Below are 16,565 nucleotides of genomic sequence, written 5' to 3' on the forward strand. Positions count from 1 at the left end.
AATTGGCCAATACCTAGCAGCCATGGAGATGACTAAATTACTCTCTTCCTCTCAAGTAGTTTGCTCTCCAGAAATTCTCTGCAGTTCAGCATATACAAAGAAAAGTAATCAACACTCTTAACATGACCCTGGCCCATATCTCCATTGAGACAGTACTACTGCTCTGAGCCAGAAGTGTCTGCAAGCTTGTGGTCCCTTTCCAGTTTGTGTTTGAGCCACTAGTAACTACCCAAATCTTCTGGGTACACAGAAACTCGACCCCAATGATTACAATCAATGCTGCTTAAGCCTAAGCTGTTCACTTCCAGAATCATGTCAACACAATATAGACTTTTAATTATTCTAGATGAATGTTACATTTCAGGATTGCATGTCCTGAGGAGGTCAGTAGGAAGTCTGTGACTGCTGTTGGCGGTAGCCTCCCCGACGCATGTAGCCTCCCTCATTTTTTCGGTAGCCATCTTTCTGGTCTGGAGGGGGGAAAAAAGAGGTCAAAACAGCAAAAACTGAACAGTAATGCCAGAGCAAAGACAGTGAATGGGGGTGGAAATATAAATCAAGGGAAATGTGGGAAGTCTCACCTCTAAAATAACCTCCATAAGTACCCTGCTTATGGTCAAAGACACGTTCATTGTTTTCCACCAAGCTTCCCAGTTTTTCTGCCAACTGCAAAGCCAGGTTCTGCTGGGCCGTGGGCTCAGTGCGATGCATCACCACCGTCTGTGTTGGCTGGTCCAGAGAAGCCTAAGTTTGGAGAAAATGGAAGGAAATGAATGGGATTAATCAGATACAGCCAAGCTATGAACTATTTTTTCCTTTACTCTAGTTTCCTTCCTCTGAAAAGAACTGATATCTTCTCCTTTAAGGATCTGGCAGTGCCACCCTTCTTCCCTTTTTACCATAAGCTCCTCACTGATGATCATTTTGCTGATTATGGAATGAACAGTAGGCAAATCCAGCTGAAACATATCAGATAATGTCTCCATGCTAGAAAGGAAGGAGGAAAAAATTAGGAAAGCAAATATCAACTAAGCCTGTTCCCTTCTCCCTCCCAAGACCCAGAATCCCTCTACCCTCAAACCTAATAGAGTCGTAAACACTGCTATAGGTGAAGAGATAGGTGCGCAGTGACTCTTCCTGGATCTTTCTGTGAGGGAAAAAGGAGGAAAGTGGCTAAGTATAGGACTGAATCTTCCATTCTGTCTAATCCCAGCACTTCCAAGGTCTCCTCATTCCCATTTTTACCTAACCAGCATGGTGCGGACTTTGTTGGCCTCAGGGAACAAATCCCAAACTTTCCCATTCATCTTCTCATTTATAATAAAGCTATGGCAGGTCTTCCAGTCCCCCATCTTCATGGCTTTAGACGCTGCTACTACATGTTCCCTCATTGATTCAGGTGGACCTAGAAAATTAGAAAGGTGGTCAAGCAAGGCCTTCCATGACTTTTTTTTTTAAAATAACTCTTTCCGCTAGGCCAGATTTCAACCCAGGACTTCCTATCTCTAGACCGGGCTCTCAATCCAGTCACCTAGTTGCCCCCTTAAATGATTTTTAAAGGTACTGTACTACAATGAGACAATTTCCAGGAGCAAGATAAAATTTTGTCTTCATTTATTAAAGGGCAACTATACAGCTTCAGGGGTAGAAAAATATTCGAGTTCTCATACCAGTGCTACTCCTAACAAGCTGTGTGACTTGAGATAAATTAATCACTCTCCCCCATCTCTTGTAAAATGAGAAGAAACTACTTATAAAGGTCCTCTTCCCCTCTAACATTCTATAAGTGGAATCAGGGAGAAATTATGCACACAAAGGAGAGCCAGAGAGACAGAAGGCATATTCTTGGAAGTACCTCTGCTCTTATAGCTACTTTATGAAAGAACCCTTGTACCATATTCATCCTCCAGGAAAAAAAATTTAAGTATGGCAAATAATGTTTCCACTGACACACCAGACATGAAGAAGCAAGACCACAGCCAAGCTAAGCACCCCAAGACATCCTAGCTTACCAAGCAAGGGCTGCCGCTCGCCCACACGCAATTGGTGATGGAACTGTTTGCTGATCATACGCCTCCGAGCATCACTTTCATGGGCTGCCATATAAGGGATCTCCAGAAGCATGGCAGATACCAAATAGACACATTCGAGTAGTTCCAGGTTGATGTGCAAGTGGAAGGGCACCTGGCGTCGACGTTCTACCTTCTCTTGCTCCTGGTTTCGCTCCTGCAGGCTCCTGAGCAGCAGACCCTGCCCCAGCAGTTCCTTAGCACGGCCACTAGATTGAATGTCCAGGAGAGCATTGTGTGCATCCTTGGTCAGGCCTTGCCGGAAAGCACAGATACCCAGTTGCACCATGGTACGATTATAAAGGATCTAAAGGAGAGGAAAACGCCCCAGTCCATTATTTAAATTAAAAAAGACACAGTAGAAGTTCTAAAACAAGACATCCAACTTAAACTTCAATGAAAATAAATTCTGTAGTCTCAAATAGCACTCTGATTCCAGGATTTACTATTTGATGAAAAGGGAAAAAGACTTGGAAACGTGCTATCATTAATTTAGGTAACTCCCTGGTAAAGAAGTTCCTTCTAATCAGTGCAGGTTGGCACCTACTTAGCTCCTCAATAAAACTACTACTAAGCCCTGTGTGGGAAAGTGACAGGGTCATAACAATAGCATGTTCCAGAGACTACACTTAAACTCAGGTCTATTTGAATTTGACGCTGGCTCTTGTTCAGAAATAGAACTATGAGCACAGTAAAGCCAGAAGCCTATTTATTCTAGCTTCTCCCTACTTCCTTCTACAGCACAGAACAAGCATTCAATGAGTATCTGTCAAATGAATACTCATGCTGTCCCAATTCTCAAGTCATTTTGACAGCTCACATCTATATAGCCCTTCCAAGCTTTCCAAAGCCTTTTCCCTAAAACCATTATTTACTGTGGTATTTTCCCTATCTTACAAATGAGAAAACTGAAGCTCAGAAAGAAGTGACCTTTGACCCCAAACTGCTAAGAATCTGAACTGGGAATCAAATCTACAAAAATTTCCACTATATTAAGGATTCTTTGCCATTTTTGTGTCCTGGAACCCTTTGGCAGTCTGGTGAGGCCTATGGATGCCAGGTATATTGAAATACAGCTAAGAGTCCCTGAAGTAAACCATGCTAAACAAATTATCTTACAAATGGCTCACAAACTAACAGTGATGGATTCCAAGTCCTGGCTTAACCAAAACTCCCTTGTAGAGAAAGTATACTTTGTAAACTAACTCACATCAGGGAATGAATGACTTATAAAACCCACAGAGATCCAGAACTATCTACACTGACCATATATATGCTATTGCCAGAGAAGCCACTGCCATTAAGGCAACCAGTGTATGAAATTAAGAGTTTAGAATGTATTTTCCACAAATATAAAAAATGGTTTGTGGAATAGTGTAAAAATTAAATTCTGTATCTAATAATAAAAATATTTTATGAGGTTTATTAAGGATTATTAGAAATCAAGGATACAAAACAAAAACCAGATGTCCATGGCTGATGAGCCCATTCAAAATCCCCGTGCTTAGCTTACTTGCTACATCATTGCAATGGGAGAGAAGAGAGCATGGTAGGTGTTAATGCCAGTTAAATACCAATTGTGATCTCACCTACATGGTGACTCCAGTGAGATTATAGGAAATACCAAGGACTTCTGGGGATTGAAGTCTAGGGTTCAAAATCTCCATTTATATACAATGGCATTATTAATTCTGCACTTCAAACATATCATGGGGCAAAATGTTTTAACAGGTTGATCTAGCAACTCAGACCACTTTGTTTATTACAGGTAATAATAGTTCAAATTTCAAAGAACTTACAATATAAATGTTACATTAATTAATATTTTTCTAAGTCAGTAAATAGCCATCAGGGATCATTTTTATTTGTGTTCAACACCAAAGGGGTGTTTTGGAGGGGAAAAAAAAGCCAATCATTCACTTGAGGGGCCAGGAAGGACCCAGACACTATTAAGACCTAAGGAAGGTCATGAGCCAAGAAAATTCCAGGCAGCTACAAAAGTACCATTCAGTTTGAAATTTAGTTAGTTTTCTTTAAAACATCCTTCTAGTGACCTTACTAACCTGGTTTATTACCTCTCAATTATCTGAAATATTCTTGTAGTCTGGAGTATGTGCCCTAAAGAGTGAAAAGGAAACCATGCAAGACTCAAAGAGATGGAGAAGATCCAGCAGCCTTTGTATACCATTTCAGAGTTCAATAATCAGTGAAAAGTAATGAAAAGCAAAAACTCTGTAGCTAAAAGCAAAGTCCTCTAAATGTGTTCCAAGGAAAATCTATGATTTCAATTAAGGTGACCCAGTTCAGTCAGAAAGACCTAAAACCAAAGACTACCTTCTTTACATTCTTGGCTCCCCAACTAGATGAAGTGAGCTTCAAGGTCTGTGTACTCCCCAAAGGAAACTAACTAGCAGTACCCTATGAAGTAGTCATTCTATTGTTTCTTGACTAATGACAAACCAGAGCACCAAAGACATGAGGAATTAGAGACTGTTGAGTCTTAAATCTTCAAGAGTCAGACAGGTGGCTTTTCTGGTTAAACCAGTCTGTGACTAGAGAAGAACCCAGAACTAGTCCTTCCCCTTCCTGAACTCTGGATCCCTGGGCCCCTGTCCAACCACAGGAACTGATCTTGGCTCCATTCTGAGCTTTCCTTTAAAAACTTTGCCCTGTCCCCTCTCCACGTACTCTACACCCTCCTACCTGCACTGGAGGGTCTGCATGCTGAATGTTGTCCTGCAGGTGGCTCATGAGCATAAGGTCCCGAGCCTGGTACCAGCGAGAGTGAAGGGCATGGTGATAGATGTGGCAGAGGATTGCACATGTCCGAATTCTGTCTGTCCGATCCTTGGCATAGATATACTTGCACAGCCTCTCCATCAGCACAGCTGAATCCTCCCCCTCATTTTCAGCCTGATCTTGCTCTGACTGGAGAAAAGAAGGACAAGACAGGTTCAGAGTGACATAAATTAGCACAGCCTGGTCTTTGAATACCACCCTAACAACACTAAATTGTTCAGCATTCAAAAAAAAAAAAAGGTATCTCATCAAGTGTCTTCCTCAAGAACCCCATAAGATATGAGTCTTCCTCAGTGATAGATATAAAAGTAACTTCCCAAAGGTCTTTTCTCCCCAACTCTTGTACCTTTGATGACCCTTCAGGGGGAGCAAGCTGCCGTTGATGGGCCTTATAGTCAAACTTGTAGTAAGTATGGAGCACACGACGAAGATAGATCCGGCAGATCTCCTCAGTGGTTCCTTTCTCCTGCAGGTAACGCTGAACCCGCTCAATGATAGCACAGACTCGGGCCTCATCCTTGAGATGCTCTACATATTCTGATGAATAGAAAAAAAAAAAACAAAACCAGGTGTATTTCCCCCCCAAAGATTTCTGAGTGAATCTCTTATGATTCACTAAGTGCTTTATATCCCCTTATGGCAACTCTTCTTCCAACAACCCTGTAAAGCAACATCTCTATATTACAGATGAGAAAACTAAGCCTCCAAAAGGTTAAGTAATTTGGACACAATCAAATTCCAGAGGCAGAATGTGAGCCCAGGTGTTCCTGCCATGACACCATCTGACCTTTGCCTGCCTTTCCCAAATACACCTCTACTACATATATACTGCCCCCCCCCCCCCCATGGCTTTTGTTCAGACTGCTCCAATTGAAAAGTCTCAATTGATGTTGCCCCTGCACATGCTGGAATGCCCTTCCCCTGCCTTATTGTCAGAGTCCCTAGATTCCTTCAAGGTTCAAAAACGTGACCTACACGAAGACTTTCTTTTTCCTGATCCTTTAATATTTTTAAAAATATATCTATAATTTTACCCAACTTCCCTTATTAGAATGGAAGTTCAAAGTCAGTGAATGAATACTTAACAGATTAATCATGCACACCCATTAAAAGTTTTACTTTCAAGGTCTAGCTTCAAATGCTACCACCTATGCTTTTGAAATCTCTCATCATCCCATAAATCCCTCCCACCTCAGAACCCTTACAAACTATGGGTACTATCCATGCTGCACTTTAAATAGAGCCCTCTATTTTGGTTATCTGTGCATGTCTTCTTTGTCTAAAAGAAGTCTTTTGGCATGTCTTTGTCCCTAAAATACAGGGACTGTCTTATTTCTTTGTATCTATCCCTCAGTCTTGTGCATAACACAACCTAAATTTAATGAATGAGTCACTGGCAACTTGTACAACAGACTAGTAAGGGCAACATACCTCCCTCTACCTCCATCTCCACCTCCAACCCCTGTGGAAAAACCACCTTCATCAATGAGGATGCTACTCATTCACTGAACAAGACAGCTACTGACCAGTATTCTCACTAATCAACCAGAAAATTTTGGCCCCTAGTGGCAACCAGAAAAATAGGAATTGCTCTAATTTTATCCATTTGAAAGGAAGGCAGTGATATTTGCACTTTATTCTGGTAATACCTTACATCATTTTCAAGTACTCCAGCTACCTAAGCATATATGCCCAGACTCACCTTGAGAATGAGGATCTGTGTTCTGCATAATCTTGGTAAACTCTTCATCCATCCTTTCCACTAGAGTTAGAATGCAACCACGAACACGAAGTGGCTGAGGTGGAAAGAAATTAAGAGTAATAGTAGAAAGTAGTAACTTCCGATCCAAGATCTACCAGTTTTTTACCCATTTGAGGTCACTTTTCCTTTTCTCCCATCCCCTATCAGTTCATTTTCCTTTAATTTACCTGCTCAAAGTTGGAGAGGTTCTCACTCTCTTCCAGGATATTCTCACCAACAAAGATGTTGGGGTTTGCAAATAAGATGTCCATCAATTCGTTGATGCAGTCTAAGCATTTCTGCCACATCTCTGGCTGCCATGAAATGGGGGTGGGGGACAAGAGGGAAAACATTAAGGCACACCTGTGAAGTTGAGTCCAAACCCAGTTTCCTCCTCTTTTAGAATTTTCATCCTTTCGCGGTTAAGCACTTTCCAAAAAGTTGAGTCTCCACAGTCCAATTTTAAATGCTTTCCTCAAAGCCAGTCCCAGTTCTTAAACCCTCACCTTCATATAAGTGGCCAGGTTGGGGTTGTAGTCGTAGAGGGAAGCAATGATGTTGAATTTGATCTTAACAATCACTCCTTCCCCTAGATTATTTTCCGCTGCGATCTGAACCAGTAGCTGCAGCAGCTCAATTTGGGCTGCACTGTGTAGGAACAAAAAAGGTTTTAATGGACAAACTTCAAAGTCCAATCCAACAAAACACTTCTTTTTCCCCTTAGGCTCAGCTTCCAATATTCCTGCTAGCATCACTTTTGTAAATGTCTTCTCCCTTTAAGAATTTCTAAATCCAAAGTTTCCTCCCACCAACTCCTTCCTCTGTGGTAGGTATGATACAAAACCCTTTACCCTTATAGAAAAACAGTGACAAGCCTTACCGATCAGTTCCCTTTTTGCCACGAGCTTGCAGAATCTCATTCAGCTTCTTGACTACAATTGCATGGGTAATCTCTGTTCCCTTGGCAAACATTTTAGGCTTCTCCTAGGCAACACATGCCCCCGTCACACCCAAGGCCATCAAGTACCCCCCCACCAACAGAATTCCCAGTCCCCTTTGCCTTAACTGTATTTCCAAGCATCTTGATCATCCCCCTCATTTATCTCCAGAACCTCCCATATACTGCACAGCCCTGAAAACCTCACCTTGACCAGCGGTGCCCCTCCTCGAACCCTCTCCCATTCCCCGCCTTCATTATCCTCCTCCTCCTCATCTAGGCGCTTAGATTTTCGGTCATGCTTTTTCTTGGCTTTGTCCTCTCGCTTCTTCTCTGCAGCCTTTTTGTCTGTGGTGCTTTCTCTGCAAGACAATACACCAGAGAAAATGTGAAATTAAAAAACTTGGACTTCTTGCCCTGAGAGAACCTTAACCCTCAGCTCATTATTCTACCATTCCTCAGTTTTCCCTTTCTCCAGTGACCCAATTCCAAGCTCTAGCTGGAAGCAAAGCATTAAGCTAACCCTCAACCACAGAAGGAATTGGGACCTGAATACTAGAGCTACTGGTTAACAAGTATGCCCTACAATTAATATAAGTTCATAGGCAAATATTATTTCACAGTAACAGTTAATTCACTTTTCAATTTCTAACCCAAACTGTTAAAATATTAGATTTTTGAAATTCAATCAATCATTCATTTGTAAATTATTCCTATGGAACTGCCACAATGTATCAACAAAAATATGGAAGAATTGCTAGGTTATCCTCTTGCTAAGGTCAAACCCAACAAGAGACAGAAAATCAGTGTAGGGTTTCATAGAATCTGAGTATTCAATTTTAAAATTAATTTAAATTAGCTCCACAACCTCCTTTGCTTTTCTCACTTTTTAAGGAATTTGGAAGCCAGCAGGGTATATTTCCCATCATCTTCCTCTGAGTCAGAATCTGAAGAAGTAGAATCTGAACCCCAATCTTCATCATCCTCAGAATCCTCAGAGTCCTCATCTTCATCCTGATGAGGAACAGGAGATGAACAAAAAATCAATTAGCAATTTGAGGGTGGCAGGAATGTTTCTGACATTTTCATGGAATTTCCAGATTATGAAATCAAATCTTATAGGGCTTCTCCTCAGGCTCATCTCTGACCTACACCAGGCAGACTTCCCTTTTTCCCCATTCAGATGCTCAGATCTCACCTCCATCTTCTTGAGGAATTTTCGACTTTCCCCAGATGGTGCCTCAGATTTCTTTTTTAGGAAACTTGTGGCACTGAGACCATCCTCATCCTCATCTGAAGAAGAAGAGCCTGGAAAGGAAGTCCAAGTATGGTCAAACAAGCAACAAGACTGTGGAACAAAGAAGTCAAAGTAAGGAAACTCCAAACTTTTGCCTTCTTTCCAATCAATGCTTCGCTCTTACCTTCTGAATCTTCCTCATTTTTCTCAGCATCCTCATCTGCAGACTGCTCAGGGTTCTGGAGGTGGAGAATGGCAAAGGAGTGAGGGATGCTACCACTCCTTGAAAACACCTGACTCTCCATCCCACCCCAATAAATTATCCCCACGAGCCAATGCTAGCTTGGGCCACACTCTAGCTCCCCTATTTGCCATTTGTTCTAATCTAATGTGGGCATATAGCCACTAGTTCAATGAATGAAATGAATACAGAATACTCCAGTGTGCTACAAACCTCACCTGCTTATAGCTGGTGATCTGGGCTTCGTAATCTCTATTATATTTACGGATCTTCTGACGCAAGGTGCTCAGAGCCTTTGCATTGTTCTTGTTCATCTTCTTCTTTCCTTCTTTGTCCTCCCATAGCTAAGAGAACAGAAATAAAAGTAAAAGGATAAGGAAAAAAGTCTGAAACAACAAGATAAGACCATCACCCCCCCGGGGGGGGGGGGGGGGGGCCCGGCAGCGGCAGAAACAGCATCCCAGTTCTAGAATCTCTTCTGTCCCACTAAAATCCCAACTCTGGTCTCAAACCTCATTGAGATAATCCTCCAAATCAGCCAGGATTCGGATGTAGAATCGAGGGACACCCTCTTTGTCCACAATGCTCTTGGCTTTTCCAAATGCCTTTCCAAGGAGCTCAAATTCCTCAAGACATTTAGTGACATCACGAATTTTCATGGCGTTCCGGATGGTACGAATAAGGTTGGTCAGCTCCTCAAACCTAGGATAAGGGAAGGAGGTCTATCATCACAAACAAGACTTTAAGCCTTTCTTTCTCAAACCCTAAATCAGAAACTCAAGTGTCCCCCCCCAGCCTCTTATCAACTACCTACAGGAAAAAAATCCTTTAACTCCTTCACCACTAAATTCACCTTTTGTCTTTGGCACTTCGAACAACCCTCTTAGTGTCCTCTTCATCTTCACTCAGCAGCAATGGCCTATGGAGAGAAACTGATCATAGATGATTGTGCTCATCATTTCTTTTTATTGGGGTAGAAAGAAAACAGTAGGAAGTTGTGTCAAGGAAGTTTATCCCCTCCCCCTCCTGAGGAGCTTTACCTGTCTATCAAATATTCCTGACATAGCAGAGGTAGCATCTGTGTATATCAATAAATGTCAAGGTTGGAGGCTGCTTGAAGGGAGAACAGCAAAAGAATTGAAAGGGTGCACTGGGAAGAAAGAAGTCAGGAGGCAGAGCAGGCAGGTCAAAGGGGAAAGAGAGAAGAGACATGCAGGCTAGGTACCGTGCGCACGGTCAGGTTACTTAGAGGAATAGTTGTCTACCCTTTCCAATAAACTTTATAAAATATATACCTGGGTAGAAATATTATTTTAATTCTTACAAAGTATGAGTATAACCTATATCAGACTATTCACTAGTTGGGGAGGAAGGGAAAAAAAATCTCAATTCTAAAAGTGTTGATCCCCTTTCCCAAAAATTAGGCTCACAAAATGCAAATTTTATCATATTCATTGTTTAGGATGATGTTTAGCTATCCTGGAGCATACAAAGATGAATAAGATATGGTCCTTAACCTCAAAAAGCTTACAATACACACACAAAAAAATGTACAAAGTTAACACAGAGGAGGACACTGAGTTAAGAAAGAGGTAAAAACAAAGTGGTAGTTTGTTGTTCAGGAATAGAAAAAGTCATATAAGGCCTTGAATGACAAGCTAAAGCTTAGACAGTAAATAGTAGTATACCACTGAATGGTTTTGACCGTAAAGGTGACATCAATTTTCCAATAGTGTGTGAAGAAGAAACTGGGGGGGGCGGGGGCGGTAGGGTTAGGGCAGTTAGACTCACTAACAGACTAACACAACCCTAATATAGCAAGTAAACTTTTACCTCATTCAGTCTCCTGTGCTAGATCTGCCTCTCCAGGACATATCTACTAACAGTAGGTATCACACAAGGTTCTACCTAGGGTCCTCCTTTCTTTTCCATTTATACTATATCATTTGGTAATCTCATCAGCTCCTATGGGTTCAAGTGTCATCTGTATAGAGATGATTTCCAATCTCATATCCAGTCTTAATTTATTTCCTGAGTTGTAGTCACACACCATCAACTTAATGCACATGTACAAAATAGAACTCACTACCTTTCCCCACAATCCTTCTCTCTTCTGATTTTCCTATTACTATCAAAGGCATCACCATTCTTCCAGTCATACTGAATCCTTGTGTCATCATCTAAGGCCAGCACTCTATACTATCCAACTTCATTTTAGCTTCTAAACTCCCTTGCAGTTCTAGCATAAACTAAAAGAGAGAATTCTTGGAAGATGAACAGATCAATCAGTCAACATATGTTGGGCACTTCCTTTGTACTAAGTTTTGAGAAACAAGAAAGGCAAAAAGTTCCTGCCCTCAAGAAGCTTACACTTCTAGTATGAGCAACAATATACAAGTAGCTATGTTCAATGATGATATATAAATAAAACCTAATCTCAGAGGAAGGACTAAGGAAAAGACCTTCACAAGACAGGATCTGAGCTGAAACTTGAAGCCTGGGAAGTTAGGAAGCAGACAGGTGAGGAGGAAGAATATTCCAAGCAGTGCAAATAAAGGGAGTCAAAAGAATACCATGAATTAAGGAATATAGCCAGTGTAACTGGCTCTTCAGGTCATTTTAAGGCCTTGCAATTAATTTCAAGCCTTATTTCATATTACTATATTCTCTTTCATAAACTTTATGGTTCAACCAAATCATTATTATTATTCCCGATGCTTTATAAATTTCCCTTCTCTACCAATTAAAATTCTCCCTCTTTCAAAGCACAGTTCTCTCTGGTGGTTTCAAATGTAATCCACTTTTTAACTTCTTTATTTCTATCCGAGAATACCAATAGCCAGTATGGGTGAAAAAGCACCAACTTTATAATCAGATGACCTGTGTTCAAATCTTATTGCTAATGCTGACAACCTTTATAAGGGGTCACAATCTCAGAGTCTGTTTCCTCATCTGTAAAAAAAACCTAGGGGGTTGGCCTAGAGCAGGGATAGTGAACCTTTTAGAGACCAAGTGCCCCATCCCATTCCCTTTTATCCTAGACAGGGGGAGGGAGGAAGCACTCCCACTGGACTGGTAGGCAGAGGGGCAGGTGAAGGAATTAATGTCCTCAGCTCATGTACAGAGGGGGAGGGGAATGGCCCAAGAGCCATCACAGGCCTAGAGCTTTTCTGATGTCCTTTAGCTCTAAAGCCATATATAAGCTTTCTGCTCACCCAGGTTCACAATTAAAGTCATTCATTTCTGACTCTTCTCTGTCTTCCTTAAGCTATATTCATCCTTTCAATAGCCAAGCTGATGCACTCCAACATCACCAAATAGCTTTCTAACAACACATCACATATAACTCTCTATCCACATACATAGCAATCAGTCTAGTCCTTTCCATTTTACATAAGCTAAAAGTTAGCCACCTGATTGGTCTTCCTATATATCTACTCTGTCTCTTCTCCAATCCCTTTTCTATACAGTTTCCAACATGAGAATCTTAAAAGCAGATTTTACCATGTCACTCCTTACTGCTATAAGAAACAATGAGCAGGAAGATTTCAGAAATAGCTGGAAAGATATAAACTGATGCAGAGCAAAATAAGCAGAACCAGAATAACATTGCACCCAGTAACAGCAATACTGTACTATGACCATTGTGAAGATTTAGCTACTCTCAGCAATACAATGATACAGGGCAATTCTGAAGGACTTATTACAAAGAATGCTATCAACTTCCAGAAAATAACTGTTGGAGTCAGATATAGATCAAAGCATACTATTTTTCACCTTAGTTTATATATGGTTTTATTTTGGAGCTCTGATTTTAAATAAATATTCTCTTATAAAAATGACCTATATAGAAGTATGTTTTATCTAATAACACATGTATTACCCAGATCAAATTGCTTTCCATCTCTGAGAAAGGGAGGGGAGAAGAAGACAACTTGGATCTTATAATTTCAGAAAACACATGTTGAAATTTATTACATGTAATTGGGAAAATAAAATATCTTTGAATTTAAAAAATGGTTCCCTACTGACTGGGATCAACTTAATTACTTCTGTTTGGCATTTAAATATTTTCTTCACAACCAACTGAAAAGAGGACCAAAAGTTTCAAATGAAAAAAAACACCTTTTTTTAAACCCTTACCTTCCAATTAGAATCCATACTAGGTATTGATTCCAAGGCGTAAGAGTAGTAAGGGCTAAGCAATGGGAGTTAAGTGACTTGCCCAAGGTCACACAGCTAGGAAGTATCTGAGGCTACTTTTGAACCCAGGACCTGTCTCTAGGCCTGGCTCTGAATCCACGGAGCCACCTAGCTGCCCCCTGAAAAACACTTCTTATTCCATGAATGAACCCTGGACTTGGGGTCAGAAGAACTGGATCTCTCTTTAGACTGCCACAAACATGACCATCAATGAGTAAATCTGGGTCCCAGTGTCTTCCTCTGCCAAAGGAGAGATTAGGACTACAAACCCAGCTGGCCCACCCTGAAAATTATATTCCACGAATCTTGATTCGTTCGTTAACAACTCATGGCCCACCAAAGGATAAACGGGTATCAGGCAGAGCCTGGTCGGAGACTAGGGCATCCTTCCCCCAGATCTGCTGCTCTTCCCTAAACAACCCCCTCCCAGTTGCTCTTCCTTAGCTAAAAACAAGACACAGAACATTCCCTTACTCCCCAAGGCATCCCTCCCCCTGGCCTGAAGCTCTTTCCTATCCCCCGACCCCGGCTGCTCTCCCCAGGGCTAGTTTCCCGGCCTCCCCGAAGCTCGCTCACTGTTTGCCGTAGTTGCCCCCCACGGGCTTCGGCGCCAATTCCTCCCCGGACAAGGAGGATTCGGACTCGCTGTCCGAGCCGGTGGTAAAAAATCGTGACATGGCGGCTGGCGCTCAGGCCGGGCGGGCCGTGATCGAGGGCCTGGGGACGAGAGGAAAAAGACTGGTGAGAAAGGTCGCTCCTCGCCACTTTCCAGTAGTTACAGGGGGGCTGTGAGGATCTCGGGGACCTCCTGCGAGAACTTCTTCCACTTTGGCAGCCTCCCAGGGCCTGGATGCTGGGACCACGAGGTATAAAGCGATTCTTACCGGACCAGGAGCGGGAGGAAGATTGCGCAGATGATGAAACGCCAGGCAAGAGGTTCGTGTGGCGTCACTTCCCTTAGGCCTCAGACACTTCCGGCGGGAGGCTTCGATTCCATTCCGAGGTCTGAGGGCGGAGGGGAAGGGGAGGAGTGATCCCTGAGTGGGCAGGGCCAGCAGAATTCTATAAGTACAAAATTGAGAGACGAGCTATAGTAAAACGCAATCAGCTATCCCGTCCTTTTAAGAGGGAATGAGAGTCAGCGTTCACGGTGCTTTAAAGTTTGCAGAACGCGTTACAAGTATCTCATTTTATTCTTACCGCAATCCTGAGAGATGGTACTGTTCGTCTCATTTTACACACAGTAGACACTGGATAAATGTTTATTAATATGAGATAACTGAGACAGATAAGAAGTCAAGCGACTTGTCCAGGGTCAGGCAAGTATTTTGTATAAAGTGTCGGAGGTTAGTTTGGAACTCGGGTACTCGGAATGGAGGGTCAGAGCTTCGCCATCTGGCTGCCTCTAGATGAAACCTCAAGCTCAGAGCAATTAGATACGATTTCCAAGTGGCAGGTTAAAGATGCGAACATAAATGCTTAAGAGTCCACTACAACAGGCTGCCTCATTAGGAAGACTGGTCTGGAAGGACACTTGGGCTGGTACCAGGAATTAAGAAGTCTGAACTATCTTTTCTTTTTTCCTACTGTAATTATTGAGAAGTAATATCTTTTCTGGAATGATAAAATTCAAATCTAATGGAGACTTGAATGAAATTGTCCTCCATTTGTCCTATTCTCCAGTCTCTTAGCTCCCTGACCTATCTGCTGATGCCTAGCCAGACTTAAGCCCAGCATTCCTTCCACCAGCAGGAGCACCATCTCCTCCCAGCCCCATTCCATACCATTCCTACTCTCCCACTGCAAGAAGTTACTCAAATCACTTAAAACCTTCATTCTGTGGTCTAATCTCAACTGGTCCCTCACTGGATAGCAATCCTTTTTGACTCCCTAATTGGTTTTCCAATAGCAGCAGCTCCAAATCTTTCTCCCCACTCTACTTCACTCAGCTCCTATGGATTTAATTACCATCTCTATGCTGATGATTCTCAAATGGCTATCCTGAACCAACTCTGTTAACTTCCAGTCTTGCATCTCCAACTGCTTTTCAGTCATCTTCAACTCAATATATCCAAACAGAACTCTTCCCCCCCCCCAAAAAAAACTGTCCCATTCTTTCCTATTACTGTAGAGGACAACATCATCTTCCAAGTCCCTCAGGCTCACAACCTAGAAATTATCCCGGATTCCTCACTCCTTCTGATCCAAGCTGTCGGCAAGGCCTGCCAATTTCACCTTTTCAACATCTCCTGAATACTCCCCATGCTTTTCTCTGACATTGCAGCCACTCTGGTTTGGGCCTTTAGTACCTCACACCTAAATTATTACAATGTCTTGCTGATAGGTCTTGCCTGCCTCAACTCAGCCACTAAAGTGATTTTCCTAAATCACAAGACTATGCCACAGTCCTCACTCAATAAACTCTAGAGCTGTGTTGATGAACCTATGACATGAGCGCTAGAGGGGGCTGCTCCCCTCCCCCACTCCATGGTAGCCTGAGGACATTCCTCACTTCACCAGTCCCTCTGCCTAGAAGCCCAATGAGAGCACTTCCTCCCTCCCCTGTCTTTGGTAAGGCTAGGGAGGGGATGCAAATGAGGTATGAGAGTTGCAGTTTGGGCAACATCACTTCTCTAGTGACTTCCTATTGACTCCAGAATCAAATACAAAATGCTGTTTGGCTTTCAGAGCCCTTCATTACCCACCCCCCTCCTACCTTTCCAGTCTTCTTTACACCTTACTCCCTAACAGTAACTTCAGTCCAGTGACCCTGGCCTCTTGGCCATGTTTCAGTTCCTATCATTTTCTCTGTCTCTCATGCCTGAAATACCTCCCCTCTTCTGCTCTGTCTTCTGACCTTCTTTTAAGTCCCAACTAAAATCCAACCTTCTACAGGAAACCTTCCCCAACTTTTCTTAATTCTAGTGCTTCCCCTCTTATTTCCTATTATCCTGTGCATAGTTTGTTATGTATATGTTTGCTTGCATTTGTCTCACCCATTTGATTGTAAGCTCTTTGAGGGTGGGGACTCTTGCTTTTTTTTTTTTTTAATGTCCTCAATGCTTAGCACAGTGATTAAGAAGCCCTCTCTACTTTTTCTTGATTATGTTCAGTCCAATACATTGGGACCCCATTTGGGGTTTTCTTGGCAAACCACAAGAGTAGTTTGAGATTTCCTTCTTGAGCTCATGTCACAGATGAGAAAACTGAGGCAAAAAGGGTTAAGTGACTTGCCCATGGTCATACAGCTATTGTCTGAGGTCAGATTTGAACTCAGCAAGATGAGTCTTCCTATGTCCAGGCTGGCATTCAATCCATTGTGCCACCTAGCTGTCCTA

General features: G+C 42.3%; 1 protein-coding gene and 1 non-coding gene across 3 annotated transcripts; both read right to left on the minus strand.

Moving 5' to 3' along the window:
- Positions 1-315: 315 nt before the first annotated feature.
- LOC100013304 (eukaryotic translation initiation factor 3 subunit C) lies at positions 316-14,284 on the minus strand. 2 transcript variants are annotated; one of them, XM_056805530.1, is made up of 21 exons: positions 14,112-14,284; positions 13,804-13,944; positions 9,878-9,943; positions 9,537-9,726; positions 9,243-9,368; positions 8,968-9,022; positions 8,745-8,854; positions 8,433-8,560; positions 7,755-7,908; positions 7,490-7,593; positions 7,116-7,257; positions 6,798-6,923; positions 6,571-6,664; positions 5,215-5,405; positions 4,773-4,997; positions 2,013-2,376; positions 1,246-1,405; positions 1,082-1,147; positions 900-987; positions 582-744; positions 316-470 (listed from the first exon to the last, which is right to left on the minus strand). In XM_056805530.1, the coding sequence occupies exons 2-21, from the start codon at positions 13,902-13,904 to the stop codon at positions 385-387; spliced, it is 2,739 nt and encodes a 912-aa protein (XP_056661508.1). In that variant the 5' UTR covers positions 13,905-13,944; positions 14,112-14,284; the 3' UTR covers positions 316-384. The 2 variants fall into 2 exon arrangements, with proteins under 2 accessions (XP_056661508.1, XP_016279684.2); XM_016424198.2 differs by having other exon boundaries at positions 7,490-7,587; positions 14,112-14,246.
- MIR12299-2 (microRNA mir-12299-2) lies at positions 7,145-7,206 on the minus strand. The gene has a single exon (NR_162948.1). It is a non-coding gene; the product is annotated as a microRNA mir-12299-2 (primary transcript).
- Positions 14,285-16,565: the final 2,281 nt, after the last annotated feature.

This window comes from Monodelphis domestica, chromosome 7, assembly GCF_027887165.1.
Source record: "Monodelphis domestica isolate mMonDom1 chromosome 7, mMonDom1.pri, whole genome shotgun sequence".
Taxonomy (NCBI): Eukaryota; Metazoa; Chordata; class Mammalia; order Didelphimorphia; family Didelphidae; genus Monodelphis; species Monodelphis domestica.